Below are 16,242 nucleotides of genomic sequence, written 5' to 3' on the forward strand. Positions count from 1 at the left end.
AAAGAAGAATTTTGCATATACAAAAAGAAAATAAGAAGGAAAGGCATTAGAAAAGGGAAGACAAAAAAGAATGTAAGGATTGCATCAGTTATAGAAGATAAAAAATCTGAGCGAAAAAATAGGAACAATTGCTATAGTTTTGCAATGGGGTTGATTCTTGTCCGGCTGAATTTTAGGAACATTTATTTGAAAGATATTATGATATGTTAATATTTAGGTGCCGTAAATGTAATTAACTAATGTTGCTATCGTTTTGCAAATTTTCTTTAAATTCCAAATTCCTTCAAACGGGCCGGATCCAACCCAAACCGTAAAACAGTTGACCCAAATTGGACAATCAGCCCTCAACTTCCCGCCGTTAACTTTGCTCAGTTTCCTTCTCTTTCTGCAGCAAGCTCCTCACTTCCTTTCTCTGTATTATTCACTATCTCACGCTCAAAACCCTTTAAAGGTATAAATTTTAGTATGTGTTTTTACTGTCCATAGGATATTTTCTGCAACAAAAAGTGACCTCAACTGCACTAATTGAGTAATTTTATCTGTTTCTGGTTGGCCGTTGTGTTTATAATTGGATTTTTATTAAATAGATTTAAAAATATTTTGGTGTTCCTTTTTAAAAAAAAATTCAGCTGAAAAAGAAGCTTGATATGGAGGAAGAAAAGGAATTGAAGAAAGAGAAGAAAAACATCCCTGTATTGCCATGGATGAGAAATCCAATTGATATTACTACCTTTGACCAATGCTCTCTCGATTTTGTGCCTTTTCTTGACCCCAGGTACACTTTAATCTTGAGAAACTGCTTATAGGTGCTGTCTTTTTAAATTATAGAATTTGAATTTTTTTAACTAATCATGTTTCACAATCTAGGCATTGTATTTATTTTGGGATTTCTCAAAATGTTTGGTTCCATTTTATTATTTGAAAAAAGGTAAGTATTACTGACGTCAAAAGCTAGCACTAAGAAAAGTGCTGAAGTTACATCCAAAAGAAGCAAAAGTAAAAGTAAACAATGTCAATTTATACCCCTTCCCCGAAAAATTACACAGGTTAGGTATGTCAATTTTATTAATGTATAGTATATACTATGTTTTGGAATCCCCTTAGCTTCTTTGTGTGTATACTTCATTATATTGATACCCCTTGGCTCTGCAACGGGCAGCGAGACAACTGCGGGGGCTGTTTTTCAGCATTTTTTTATAGAGGAAAGCAGAGTGTTTTGATTGAAAGAAGCTCAATTCAGATCCTGAATATAGGTGTTTAGGCGTACTTACAGTTTCATGTAATTTACAGGATATATATATGATGAAATAGGCAATAGGCATGACTGACTTTATTAGCTCACTACAGAAGTGACTTTGTATAGAGGGGCCTATCCTTTTTTGTTTTTGTGCAGGAGGCCTTTCAATTTGTAAAGTTCAGTACTAGCGTAGTACTTGACTATTTTTTGCTACCAATAAAATTTACTCACTGATCAAATAAAAAGTAAATCCTGTCTATCTATGCAAAAGATTCTATGAACGGTAACCGGGTGTCTGCATTTTCAGCTACATTCATGTTACACCAGCTTTTGGTTCCATGTTGTTAGTGCTGTAATTTCTATAGCTTTTACCAGTTCTTTTAAGCAGGTAAATTAGAGGTTAATATTAGTAATGCATCCAGTAGATGCCAAAATTTGAACAGTGAGCAAAAGATTGGTTAGCTCCTTTTCAGTGGATCTCCTATATGCATTCGAAGGAATTAACAGAGTAAAAAAAAAAAAACTCATTGAAACTATTTCCAGAGTGAAGATTAGTAGATTACTCCAAGAAAACAGGTTCAAGACGCATCTATGGTTCGTCTCATGGACCAAAAAAAGCATGCTGGTATCATCTGCCAAAGTTTCGGAATTTATTTATTTACTTTCCACTGTCCCAGGCACCTATATACATCTCTAACACTGTAAACTAGACACCGGGAATGCACAATCAAAACGAATTGCTTAGTTTCCGGTGGATGAAACTGTTTGGTCGCATACCTTAATGTACATCCTATTCAAGTTATAGGACTGGAGTAGATTATAACAAGTTTCAATCTACTGGCATGCATTACTTATTTCTTACAAAGTCGTGGAAAGAAATATTAGGGAATGCTACACAAGCATACATGCAAAGTATTCCTAAAATTTGATTTGACTGACCTGATCAATTTAGGTTACAAAATAGGAGTATACTTCCTCGCAGTCAATTTGATTATCATTTCATGCTTTCGTTGTTGGTGAAAATTGCTAGCTGACCTAAATAACGCTCCCTAATCCCTTCGCAAAAGAAAAAGGTGTTTCATTCCTCCGTGAAAAGGAAATGAGCAGAATGAAAATTATAGTTAACCTTTCATCTCACTTTTGAAGTTAAAATTCATTTTTCATCCCAGATATCGTCAGTTTATTACTTTCAAAGCGTTACTGTCTATAAATTTCTGCAGTTGAAACATAGTTGCAATACCTTTTGCCTTCGTGACACTGCATACTGGAGTTCTTACACTTCCACTTCAACTTGTTCTTACCCCTACATGTTTCTTCACTAGGTTAGTGGTGGCTTTGAAGAATATGAGCATCACTTCACTCTTTCCTGTGCAACTTGCTGTCTGGCAAGAGACAATTGGACCTGGCTCATTTGAACGAGACCTTTGTATAAATTCACCTACTGGGAGCGGAAAAACTCTTGCTTATGCGTTACCAATTGTTCAGATGTTGTCTACACGTGCTGTAAAATGTCTTCGTGCACTAGTGGTCTTGCCTACCAGAGACCTCGCTTTGCAGGTTATTCACCTTGATTTTTTAGTTTTAGTTTTGGAAAATGTGCAGTGCATAATTACTCAGATTCTCAATTACCTGTAAATCTTTGCTCCATTTCTAACTTTGCCTCCAGTTTTGGCTTTCTCTTTTTTGATAGGTACGTCGATGATCCTAGGTTTTCTTTGCCTTAGAACTATAACTTTATGCTACCGATCACCCAAAACCGAAAAACTAAAAGTTTATGCTTTTCCTGAAAGTCCTTTTACTAGCAATCTAATAATTTGTTGGAATTTTTTCTTGGTACCTCAGAGGCTTTAAAAATAGACGTCTACATTTTCACCTGCACATGCGAATATATATATATATATATATATATATATATATATATATATATATATATATACATACATACATATAATGACTCTATATTTGCACTTTAACATGCAAATATAGATAACTAACTTCTCGGAGGAAGGTTATGTTGTTATCATTTGTTGCTGTTTTCAGGTCAAAGAGGTTTTCTCTGCTCTTGCACCTGCAGTAGGTTTGTCCGTCGGCTTGGCAGTTGGTCAGTCATCAATTTCGGATGAAATTTCTGAGCTCATCAAGAAACCTAATGTTGAGTATGGCATATGTTATGATCCTGAAGAATTCTCATACGAGTTACAAAGTGCAGTAGACATATTAGTGGCAACACCTGGAAGACTGATGGACCACATCAGTAACACTGATGGTTTTACCCTTAAGCATCTATGCTATCTTGTAAGCTGCTTATTTAGTTGCTTAGAATTTCTTAGTATGTATATTTACACCAGTCCCCAAGTCTTATCTTTTTCTTGCCATTAATTGAATCCTACCATATTGGTATAAGTATGTCCGTATTATCATATCGTGGCATAAAGCATTTCTGTCTGTGAGTATCTTGCTCATCTTAAGAAGCTAAGTGTCCCAGCTAACTTTTGCTTTACCTTAGGGTCTGGTATCTCATTAGTCTATAAGGCCACTAGCAAAACCAGGCACTGGAAAGTGAGAAGTACCTTTTGATAATTTGGAATGAATTTTGCTAGAAATAGGGTGATGCCAACTTAAGTACAAACAGACCACAAAAGTGCATGCTTTAGCAGCACATGTGCTGGTTATTTGTCTTTACATTAGTAGCTTTCTAATGTCACCATAACCACCTGAACTTGATATTTTTCCACCATCTTCATTTATATCGATAAATTGATCAATCAGTAATAGCTGTACATGAAAGAAATAGGAGAGCTATTGAAGCAAAAGAGCTGGATTTGTACATCTGAGAAATAGTTTCCTGTTTTAATGTCTTTTTGGTGCACCTGTGAGGTGTCTTTTGCAGAGAATCATATCTTTCAGTAAACTCTCTACTTTTTGGTACACCTTTTGTATATGGGAGCTTTCTCATTAACAATTAAGTTATATTTACTCGATTTAAAAAAAAAATCAATGTATTTGTTATCTATTTGCTTCAATGCCTCCTTCCTATTTGAAAAGGAAAACATAGAATGCTAGCAACTCGAACAACTAAGATTTATTTCAACTTAATCATTAAACTTCAAGTGGTAGTAGTAGGTCTTGTGAGTGTGGGGCACACACTTTGATATTGCTCGTTTGTTCTTTTTTATGCTTTGTTGAAACCATTTGACTTACATTTTTTTGAAAAGAAAGTTGAAGAACAAATAAGGAAAAGATCCTAATGGTTGACTTACATGGTATCATGTAGGTTGTTGATGAAACAGATAGGTTATTAAGGGAAGCTTATCAGTCCTGGCTGCCTACTGTCATTCAGCTGACCAGCTTTTCTATTGATGGGAACTTCCCTTCTGCTGATGATCTTCTTCCTTGCAGTTATGGTTCATTGAAGACAATAAGGAGAGTGTATGTTCTATGCCTATTCTCCCTCTTATGAATTGGTTAAATGTGGAATTCCTCTTAGATGCACATCTTTCCTCAGTCCTGATATGACATTTTTGATTTTTCTAATCATACTAGAAGTAATTATCTGACTATTCAAGTCTGGTTTATTGCTTTATGACAATGCCACTATATCTTTGACTGTCAAACCCTTTCATTGTGGAGCTGCTAGTTCTTGTGATCATGAAAATGTATCCACTGTTTATCTGAAACTAAGGCTACGTAAGTATTTGCGTTAGTGGATGCAAGTTTGCTGGAAGGTTTGGACCTTTGATCAAGACATCAAGTGATGCTGGTTCATTGAGTTTGCTCCTTGGGGTCGAATAGGTTTTAGTGCACATAGGCATCTCACTGTCTTGTTTTCTTTTTGTCCATTTCACGTGTGGGATTATTTTAAGCATAGCTTTAAAACTAATGCAGGGGCACAGAAAGAGGGTTCAAGGGCAAAGCCTATCCAAGGCTTGCAAAGATGGTTTTATCAGCCACACTAACACAAGACCCAAGTAAACTTGCTCAGCTTGATTTACATCATCCTCTTCTTTTGACGACTGGAGAAAGACGTTACCAGCTGCCTGAAGAACTCAAATCATTTAAAGTGGTGGGACTATGCTACTTGAATGAAATAATCTCTATTTTTACATTATCAGCTCTTTCCTGATGTGCCTGAAATGTGTTTACTATTGCATATAATTTATCTTAACGATTATTAGAACTCACTGTTGCCTAACCTATCAAAAGAAAAACAAAAAGTTTGTTGTCTCCTAAGTCATAAGGGATTTACTAATTTAGCTATGTTATTTGGCGAGGAATTTTGTTTTGTGTTCTGAAGGTATGCTCACATAGCAGAAGTTACTGCTTCAGTGTAGTCTTTCTTTAAATCTCTGTTTGCAGCACCTTATTTTCTCTAAAAGCATTGGCTTAAACTGTCTTGAGTATTTACCTCATGGATTGTCTTTAGACACTCATACATGATTGTCTTCCCTACGTCTCCAAACCACTGTTATTAAAAACCATGACTTTGTTGCTTAAAGCGACAGCGTGATACAAAGTGAGAGTTTATCTAAAAGCCATCACTTCGTTGCTTCATGGGACGAAGTAATGCTGAGGGTTTATCTAAAAACATCACTTCATTGCTTAAAGCAACGGAGCAATGCGATGTGAGGGTTATCGCCTTATGAGGAAGCAATGTGCTTCAGAAAGTAATTTATCCAGCGAGAAGCAATTCGACTGACATTGAAAGATGAAAAAGAAAAAAGCCATTCTTTTCATCCTTTTCCCCCCAGTTTAAAAAAAGGGAGGAAAAGAAATAAAGAATAGGGCTTTTTTGCTATTTGAGTGTGAGGACTCCTCTCTAAATTACATTTTAATGATGTTTAATTTGAGCTGTTGGATAAATATTTTCATTGTCGGATACTGGATGCTGAATTTAGCAATTTCAATTGCAATTTAGTGTTACAAGTACTATATTCATGTATATCAGGTATGTGTTCAATTTGAAAAAGTCTGCACCTCACTTCTCACTTTTCGATCCCATTGGAATTGCTGTTATTTTTTCATCCTTTGCTTTTGAAGACACTGTTCTTCTCTAGAAGATGATTGATATTGGTGATTTTACCTTCCTTCCGTGTAGATATGTCAATCGAAGCTTAAGCCACTTTATCTAGTTTCCCTTCTTCAAAGTCTGCAAGGGGAGAAATCAATTGTTTTCACATCATCTGTGGAGTCCACTCATAGATTATGCACCTTGCTTAAGTTTTTCGACAATTTGCAAATTGAGTTCAAGGAGTATTCTCGTCTTCAACGTCAATCTGTAAGAAGGTACTGTAGATACATACCCTTAACAACTTTAATTTAGTTCTGAGCTTTTGCAGTCAGCTGTACTGAAGATGCTTTGCATGAGCACACATGTTACTGAAGCTAACTGAAGGTAGTCATGCAAGGAGCACCTACGTTGCTGGACAATTTTGATTTACTATTGTACTGTTATAAGTTTTATTCTGCTTAATCGGTTTCCAAGGTTCTATATTAGAAGTGTAAAAATCGTAGGTTTTTGTGACAAAAGGGATAGTTTTCCCTGCTCCCAAAATTATTCATCAGAGACAATCTTCATTATCAAAAAATGTATCACGAGACAGTCTTGTGTTACCATATGAGAATGTCTGCATCTCACAAGAAATCCTGTCTACCCTAATCCAAGTGGCTACTAAGAGCTGTTAATCTTTATATGTTTAGAAAAAGGGCATGTTTGGTGTTGTTCTATCTCGGTCACAACCTAAGTTTATTATGGCTTTGAACTCTGGAAATTAGATTAAGTGGAAAACTTTTCTAAAAAGAGAAAAGGAAGTAGAGAATAAAGAAACTATTTTGTCATCATACTTATACCTGTAGAAAGGTGGTGCTATGTTTATTAAGGACACATATTGTCGTGCAAGAATACCTGTGTGAATGTTGTGGTATTTCTTGTTGTTTACTCAAGTGTACTGTATTGCAATTTCATATCGCGAACTTTTTTCGTGCAGCAAGACGTTGAGCGCCTTCAGGGCAGGACAAGTGCAAGTGCTTATTTCCTCTGATGCTATGACTCGTGGAATGGATGTTGAAGGAGTTAGAAATGTCGTTAACTATGACATGCCTGCGTATATAAAAACATTTATTCATCGGGCGGGTCGAACTGCAAGAGCAGGCCAAAGTGGGTGTTGCTTTACTTTATTACGCAAAGACGAGGTATGTTTTTTAGTGATGATGAAGTGAAGGTTTTTAAGGTGATCTATTTTTGTAAAATGAATTTAAGTTCCGTCCCTGAAGGGAGCTGACATTTTGTAAATTACCTGATGTAGTAAATCTAACTTTTGCATGATATTAGGAGAGTTAAGTACCCTTTTTTGGGGGGGGGGGGGGGAGCAACAAATCATCCTGGATTAACTGAGTTATTCTCTAACAGTAGAGTTATGACTACTTGAGCTGGTCCCAACCATCAAATGGTCACAAAATTGAAAAAGAAGTCTGATCTTGAAGCTTATAAGCTACCATAAAAGCCAAGCCGCCGTCCACTGTCAGTTTGCTCCTTCAGTCCTCATATTGTGCTCCTAACTGTCACAGCAATTCAGTGCTCAATTTATTGGGATAATAAGTATGATATATGAACATACTTAAAAAATATGATGTAATCTCTGACTATTAACTACATATACCACCAGGTTTCACAACCATTTCCAAGATAATAACTTTTGGTGAAGGAGTTTGATTTGAGACATCAAATCACTAAACTTTCTTTTGCTTTTTGCAGCAAATGTTCCTATCTTTATTCGTTATTGTTTGAATATGGAATCTCTAATGCTAATTATTTCAGGTTAAGCGGTTCAAGAAGCTGTTACAAAAAGCTGACTGTGACTCTTGCCCCACCTATTCTGTTTCTTCTGAAGTTATAGAGTCATTCAACTCTGTGTATACCTCAGGTATTTTTCTTTTCCCATTTTCAACATATTGGAAGTACTCGGCAAGAGTAGTTGTTTGGTCAATGTGGTTGTAGTTGAGAATTATGAAGAGAACACAACTCGAGATCTCATATTGGCCTTTTTGGTGAAAATAAATATTTGCACAAGTTCTGCAATTACTCTTCCGATATTCTCTGTCTTTTTAATTTAACCTCTTTTTTCCTTATCCTCAAGCTTTGGAGAAACTTAGAGAGAATGTTGAATCGGAAAAGTTTCAGAAGAGCAAGATTAGATTGAAGTCTTCAAATGTCAGAAAGAAGTGAAAAGCTGCCGCGGGGATAACTTCCATTTTCTTAACCGGTGTAGTACTGAATTGCCAACCAAGGTATGATTACACCATAGGTGAGTATCTACATTTCGATGTTATTATGTGATTTTAATTTTTTATGAGATTGTGTTTCTCGATTCTTGCCTATGGATTATCACCACTGCTCTTGGTTCTTTTTTAGTGGATGCCGTGCAAAATGGTTAACAGAAGAAAGTGTTCCGATGTTTCTTTTTGACAGTGGTAATTTGTAAGGGGCTTTGTTGTACTTTTTTTTATCTCTTTTCTAATGCTGTTATCTTCATCCAGACAATGTAAATACATTCAGGCTTAGTGCTATTCTTGTAATTTCTTCCTTTATGTTTAAAAAGTCACACTCTTTTAGTAACAATTGATCAAAATGTGAAGAAAGACAAATAATTCTTGCAAAACTTTTAGTATTGGATAAGCTGAAGGAGAGGAAAATGAAAAATCAAATAATCTTATAGTACCTTTGAGTTCTCTGATTATTTTTAGTTCCATTGACCATAAGCCACCAGTCAACTTGTAGGAGAAGACGAAGTGCATGGAAGTTTGCGCCGCTAGCTCTCATGTGGGTGGATTGGAAGGAACGAAATAAGAGAGTTTTTGAGGGTGTAGAGATGAATTTTGTGCAGTTAAGGAGTAGTATTTTATCCCTTATTTCTTTTTGGTGCACCAATAAGATTCCTTTATGTGTAGAAGAATGGGTGTCGTTCTTGGAAAACCATCTCGTTTTGTAGGTTTTCTTCTTTTTGGTATACTTCTTGTATGTGACCATGTTTTGCTCAAACATTTATAAAATTATTAGTTTATCAAAAAAAAAAAAAAAGGGCCGAAGGAAAGCCTTGTATGAAGAACCTTTTATGATGGTATTTTAATTATATAGTTAAACTCGAGCCTCTCTGCCTTTACTTTGGCCACTTAACGCGTAAGTTGGTAATTTATGAAGCTACCAGATTTCATTAGATCCATGTTGTTTCAATGGAAGAAGAAGCTAAGAATGTCAGTCAATTACATCTGAACTATCCGTTATTTATTTGGAAATGCCGCTAGTATGCAGAACAACGGCTGTGAAGTGGCTGTAAAGATGAGAGGTGACTCCAGCCTGTCGAGAGGATGATACCAAAGGAACAAGGACAAGGGGGTTATGGTGCTGAAACCTCGTGAACCAGACAACAAGGAAAGATGAACCTGGTGGGGGAACTAAAATCAGGGAAAAGGAAGGAGGAGAAGAAGAATGATGAATTCCTGATAGCAAGGAAACAGAGGTGGGAAGAATGAGGGAACTTTTTATGGAAAGGAGAATAAACCACAAAATGGGTAGACTACTGAAGGGCGAGAGAAAAGGAAGCAGGGGAAACTGAAAACTGAAAATGCAAGGGAACTAGACTATCAAAGGAAGTCTAAGGGTAGGGAGAGGGGAGGGAGGAGGGGAGAGGGTCAGAAGATTGAAGTTGGAGGGTAAACTGACTCACACATTAAGAATGATGGTTTCTTGTTGTTTGGGAGCAAATCACTAGTTCAGAACAAAACGCTGGGCAGAAAGACCAGTTAGTATTATATAGCAGGAAAGGGGAGCAGTAGATTCTTTTGATGTAAAGTTACTAATTGATTGTATTAAGCATGGACGTTTCGACATTCTCGTATTCTGACCTAGTTAGGTGCAGCTGAGTTCACTGAGCTATAACTTGTTAATATATGCTTGTTACTCCTTCCTTAGTGCTTGTTTTATGGAATACAATGCTCTGTTTATTTATAAAAGAAACACAGAAAGTACTGTGCAAACAATTTCTTCAGCCGTATAGAAATAACTTTAGGAATATTTAAAGAAGTAGCAATAGAAGTTCACTGCTAGTTAGATGGAGGAATTTTCCTTACTCCCACAGGTTACATACAAACAATATTATCTAGTCTCCTCAAAGCTTGGACTCTATCCAAGCTTTGCAGACTTAGTAACTAAGTAAGAGAAAAAAATTGCAGAAGGAAAACATTTAGAAATCAGTAGACTGGTCCGGAAATTAAAAATTGAAAGAACTCTCAGCAAGTCTAAGTAGATACTTCAGCTGCCAAATACAGAAAAAGATCTCTGAACTTCTTTGAGGAAATATTTAGAATTTTTTGCATTTGAAGATGAAGCAGAATAAGCTGAAGATGCTGAAGGTGAAGGACTCTTCCAAGAAAGTGACTCGCTTGTGCCAACTTCCCTCTCCTCCTCATTGATGGTATCTAGCATCTTCGATGCTCGGTGTCTCATGACATTTACAAACTGTGGTGGTGCTACCTCTGTAACAAACCTAGCAATACGAGCATTTGCCATTTTCTTTAGTAGGTTTTGGGAGAGACTTTCGAGGGAAAGGTGCAAAATACTATGTAGAATTGTAGAAGTTGTGTTTGAGAAGGTGGGTTGTATGACTAAAAAAACACAAAACGGATGAAATTTATAGGGGTGCAGATTAGATTATCCATCTATGGTCTGGCTTAAATTGCCTAAGTCATCTTAATCGAAAGGCTTTTATCATTTTTAGCTGTTAGTGCCGCACTTACTTTTCATATTAATTGCAATATAAAGATGTTTCCCATTGCAGTCATCCTCTTGATGAGATATCCTCATATATGGGACCTCAGAATATAATGTGTCTATGCATGAGTAGAAAAAAACACATAACTTAAATATGCGGCATTTGTTGCCATTGAAAGCTTCCAATTTTGAACTTTTCCTCATCGAGCTGGAACCTGCTGATTGAATGACACATGTCCTTTCTGCATTTAGTGATTCACAGCATATGCACAATTATTGTGATTGATTGTGTGCATGTTAACAAAAGGCATCTCGCTGGAGATGCATTTGTACCTTTCTAGAATTGTAGTAACTTGATTAAGCATCTACTAATACCTCTATGTGGGTTATCTGCTAGAGACTTGTTTATTTCCTGCAGTATATTTATAAAAACTATATTTCATCAGATATTACTGATCAACATTGTAACACAATGTCAACACCCACGCCTTAACTTGTTTGTTTGAATAACCTTTAGTTAATGGCGTGAAGAATGAAGACCTTTAGTTAATGGCTTTTTAACCTTAATTATACAGTTCAACTCGAGCTGCTCTGGCTTTTACTATGGACACTTATAGCCTGTTTGGCCAAGCTGGAGAAATCAGCTTATTTTGAGAAGTGCTTTTGAAAAAAGTACTTTTGAAGAGAAGCAGTTTGTGTTTGGCTAATCACTCTGAAAAGCACTTTTGAGCAATAATTTGTGTTTGGCCAAGCTTTTCATAAAGTGCTTTTAAGTATCAAATTACGAATAAGGACATGAATATATTTACTTAATAGTTAATATTATAAGTAAATAAATAATCTCAAAAATTTGTTATTACAAGCAATAATTAAATCTTTTTATTTTATTTAAGTAAAATATGAAAATAAAATTAAAAAGTACTTAATTCTTTTAATATAAGTTAAATATATTAAAATTCATTCAACAAATATAAAAGCATTCACCCCTAAAGTCACTATATATTAGTTAACGCGTCAGCTGGTAATTTATGAAGCTAGCAGATTCCATTTGATCCATTTTTGTTCAATGGAAAAGGAAGCTAAGAATGTCGATCAATTACAAATGCACAGTCCCTTTTTTATGTGGAAATACCTCTACTGGGCAGAACAGCAGCTATGGAAGTGGCTGTAAAGATGAGAGGGTGACTCCAGTGAGTCAAGAGGATGATACCAGGAGGAGGAACAAGGACAAGGGGGTTATGGTGCTGATATCTCGTGAATCAGATAACGGTACAATGAAAGAGGAATCTGGTGGGGAGAGTTAAAACAGGGGAAAAGGAATGAGGAGCAGAAGGAGGATGAATTCCTGATAGCAAGTAAACAGAGGTTGGAGGAGAGCCTTAAATGTGGTAAGTAAGTAAACAATTTTCTGAGTACTCGCAAAGGAGAACAAGGGGGAGGGAGAAGAAAGGAGTATCTGAAGATTAAATTTGGAGGGCAAACTCACTCACACGTTAAGAATTAAGATTCATTAAACAATGGACGCTTTTCATTCTGTTTTTTTTTCTTCGTATTTTTACTTTTTGTTTTAAAAAAACACAAAGAATCGGATGTGAAAGAATTTTGGGAAGTGTATATTCAATGATGTACTAGTAAGTCTGTGTACAATAGACTCTTGTAGTCCGGCCCTTCCCCGGACCCAGCGCATAGCGGGAGCTTAGTGCGCCAGGCTGCCTTTTTTAGATGTAGAGTGGGTAGCGGGAACCGAACCCGCATCGTTAGCTTGGAAGGCTAGGGGTTATAGTCAACGTCGATTCATTATTTTTAATGTCTCTAATTCAAAACCGAACATGAAACTTTGGTCTTGGGGTTTGGAGGAAAGCACCAGTTTAGAACAAAAGGAAGAAGCGCCGGGCGCAAGATCAGTTAGTATTAAATTGTAGGGAAGGGGAGCAATAGGTTTTTTCGAGGTAAAGTTGCTCAGTTGCTTATAGTAAGTATGAATGTTTTTACATTCTCATATTCTTGTCTAAATAGGTGTAGCTGAGTTCACGGAGAGAGAGCATTTATTGTATGCTTGTTAGCCATTTCCGAGTGCTTGTTTTGTGGAACAAAAATACTTTATAAAAAAAACATACTGTGCATAACAATTTTTTAACTGTACAGAAAGTAACTTTTGGAAAATTAAAAGTAGCAGCAATAGAAATTTACTGATAGTTCGATGGAGGAATTTTCATTTGCTCACACAGATTACTTACAGATACAGTCAATATTTATCTAGTCTCAGCAAAGCTTGGACTCGACCAAGCTTTGTGGACTTTGTAACTAAGGAAGAGAGAAAATTTGCAGAAGGAGAACAGCTAGATATCAATAGACTGGTCAGGAAAACTTGAAAGCACTGTCAGCAAGCTTAAGTTGAGACTTTAGCTGCCAAATACAGAAAGCGACCTCTGAACTTCTTTGAGAAAATATTTAGAAGTTTTTGCATTTGAAGCTGAAGCAGAATAAGCTGAAGGCGATGAACTCTTCAGAGAAAGTGACTCGCTTGTGCCAGCTTCTCTCTCCTCTTCTTTGATGGTATCTAGCATCTTTGAGGCTCTGTGTCTCATGACATTTACAAACTGTGGTGGTGCTACCTCTGTAACAAACCTAGCAATACGAGCATTTGCCATCTTCTTTAGTAGGTTTTGGGAGTGACTACAGTTGAGGGAAAGGTGCAAGATGCTAGGTAGAATTGTAGTAGTGTTTGAGGATAAGATGGATTGTATGCCTTAAAAAACACAAATGGGATGAGATTTATAGGGGTCTTGATTAGATTATCCATCTGTGGTCTGGCTTAAATTGAGTCAGTCGTCTTAATCACAAGGCTTTAATCATTTTTAGCTTTTAGTGCCGCTACTTGCTTTTAGTATTAATTGCATAGATTAAGATGTTCGCTATCGCAGTCATCTTATTGAAACGTTATCCTCTTAAATGGGACTGCAGAATGCAATGTGTTGACGCATGAGTAGAAAAAACAACATAACTTAAATATGCGGTTTTTGTTGCTATCGAAAGCTTCCAATTTTGAACTTTTCTTCATTGAGCTGGAACCTACTGATTGAATGCCACTTGCTCTTTCTGCATTTAGTGTCTAAAAACTGGTTCTTTCATGTAGATCTGGATGTATCGTGCAGTCGGTGGCGGGTCAAGAAGACTAATTTGGGATTGTGAAAGCTGGACTTGTCATGAAGGATCATTCCCAAAATTCGGATATCTTACACTGTACTGTGAGAAAAATTCAAGTGTACAGCACCCAGGGTACGTCGGTGGAGACTTGTTTGATTTGATTGGTAATCGGTATGCATTTTGAGTGGCTGGAACTCTTCGTTGCTGGTGCAAACTGAAGATCCTTAGTTTGAACTATCATTATAATGGCAGCATTCTAAAAATGGAATACACCAGTTTTTGTTCTTCATTGGAGATCTTCATACTCTGACATTTTTCTTCATTTCTGCTGTATATGGGTAGCTGCTTCAGAGATTAATGTTTAGATACTTGTATTTTATCTATTATTATCATATTCTTGGGGTACATTTGAACTTGGTACAGTTTTGCATTGTCTTATAGAGTTTCTTGAGGATGAGATAATTGTGTTGATTTACAAGAAAGAATGTGGAACCTTGTGAAGGTTTGGCCAGTACTCTTATGAAAATTGATAGATATGGGCAGTCCGGTGCACGAAGCATCCCGCATTTATACAGGGTTCGGAAAAGGGTCACACCCCAAGGGTGTGATATAGGCACCCTACGATGATGCACATCGACGGCTGATTCCACGGCTCGAACCCGTGACCGCAGAGGTAACTTTAACCTTGATCTAAGGATCCCTTCAAAATTGATAGATATGATGCCACAGATAAGAGGCTATTGATTTTGGGCTCCACAAATCACGTGCATCACCAATTAAATCACGTGCATTAACATGCATCCAATTGAACGATGTTGACAACTCCCTATCAGAGAGCGTACCCTTCTTTTGTTAGGTCCACTGGATGGACTACTCTTTATAACAAGGTATTATCGCTTTTAGCGCGCGACAGAAATTATTTATATTTGGTAGTCAAAAAAATATATAAAATTTATATAATTTTTGTATATAATATACATATATACATATATATATATATATATCAAAAATATTTTTTTTTTATTAGAGCGATTATATAATGTCATTTTTTGGTTCGTAGGCAAAATTATGTTGGGATTAATAATGTATGAATTGTAATACTGAAATTAATACTTCTTGAATTATTAAGTGCAAGTACCTTTTTGGACGAATTTTGGTTCATTGCATTGAAAATGAAATATACAGTCAAATGAATAGCATTTGTTTAAGTATTCTATCCAAGGATTGCTAATTTCGGTATTAAAATCCTTTTTAAATGTTGTATAAAACAGTACTATAATTGTGGTTATAAGATAATTTCGGTATTGCAAAATAAATATTTAATCAAATGCGAGAAAAAATAATTTTAAATTTTATTTCAAGATATTTTTCTAATTCTTGTAACTAAGCAACCCAGTGCTTTGAAGAATTAAGGTGAGAGGTTAAAAGCATTGAGCTCTTGAGTAGTACTAATTTTTTTCTTTTTTCTTTTTGTGTGGAAATGAAACTGAAAAAAGTAGTAAATCCTGCCTTAAAGCTGAAACACATGATGTTTTTAGTTTTTTCAGGATAATCTTATCAAAAGTTGGATTTACCAAACTATCTTCACAATATGGACAAACCATAATCTCATAATGTTGACAATATATTTATTATCAAAATCTCCTGACCCCCCCCCCCCCCCCCCCCCCCCCCACACACACACACAATCCATCTTGTAATATTTTAAATTTTCATTAAATGAAAATTGAAAACATAATTAAAGTTTCGAATATACTAACAGAGGAAGTTTGTATATCCTGTTGTTATACAAATTCTTAATACACTTTCTTAGCGATGCTCAAAATAAATTATTATGGGTAAAGATTAATTAATTTCATCAAAGTTATAAGTATCAAATGCTATTTTAGAACTAAAAAGAACAGCTCAATTCTCAAGTGTAGTTGACACAAAAAAATATTTTTTTTTATCTTCATTTTACTCATTTCTCGAATATTTATGGAGATTCTTTCCATAAAATTTTTAAACGTTGTAAGAAAGGCCAAAGACATAAGTGACTCTCTAAACTTGTCCGAATTTTTACTTTAAAATTAGAACTTGGATTTGTTCCTATTAA

The 16,242-nt window shown here is 35.8% G+C and overlaps 1 protein-coding gene across 5 annotated transcripts; it reads left to right on the plus strand.

Moving 5' to 3' along the window:
* The first annotated feature begins 309 nt into the window (after window positions 1-309).
* Window positions 310-14,554, plus strand: LOC104089375 (DEAD-box ATP-dependent RNA helicase 1). Of its 5 annotated transcripts, none has more exons than XM_033654329.2 (12): window positions 310-451; window positions 630-775; window positions 2,560-2,794; window positions 3,278-3,532; window positions 4,512-4,666; window positions 5,123-5,300; window positions 6,333-6,520; window positions 7,222-7,426; window positions 8,052-8,157; window positions 8,371-8,538; window positions 8,646-8,704; window positions 14,137-14,554. In XM_033654329.2, the coding sequence occupies exons 2-10, from the start codon at window positions 648-650 to the stop codon at window positions 8,457-8,459; spliced, it is 1,539 nt and encodes a 512-aa protein (XP_033510220.1). In that variant the 5' UTR covers window positions 310-451; window positions 630-647; the 3' UTR covers window positions 8,460-8,538; window positions 8,646-8,704; window positions 14,137-14,554. The 5 variants fall into 5 exon arrangements, with proteins under 5 accessions (XP_033510220.1, XP_033510221.1, XP_009592536.1 ...); XM_033654330.2 differs by having other exon boundaries at window positions 8,371-8,521; XM_009594241.4 differs by lacking the exon at window positions 8,646-8,704.
* Window positions 14,555-16,242: the final 1,688 nt, after the last annotated feature.

Source organism: Nicotiana tomentosiformis, chromosome 11 (assembly GCF_000390325.3).
Source record: "Nicotiana tomentosiformis chromosome 11, ASM39032v3, whole genome shotgun sequence".
NCBI lineage: Eukaryota > Viridiplantae > Streptophyta > Magnoliopsida > Solanales > Solanaceae > Nicotiana > Nicotiana tomentosiformis.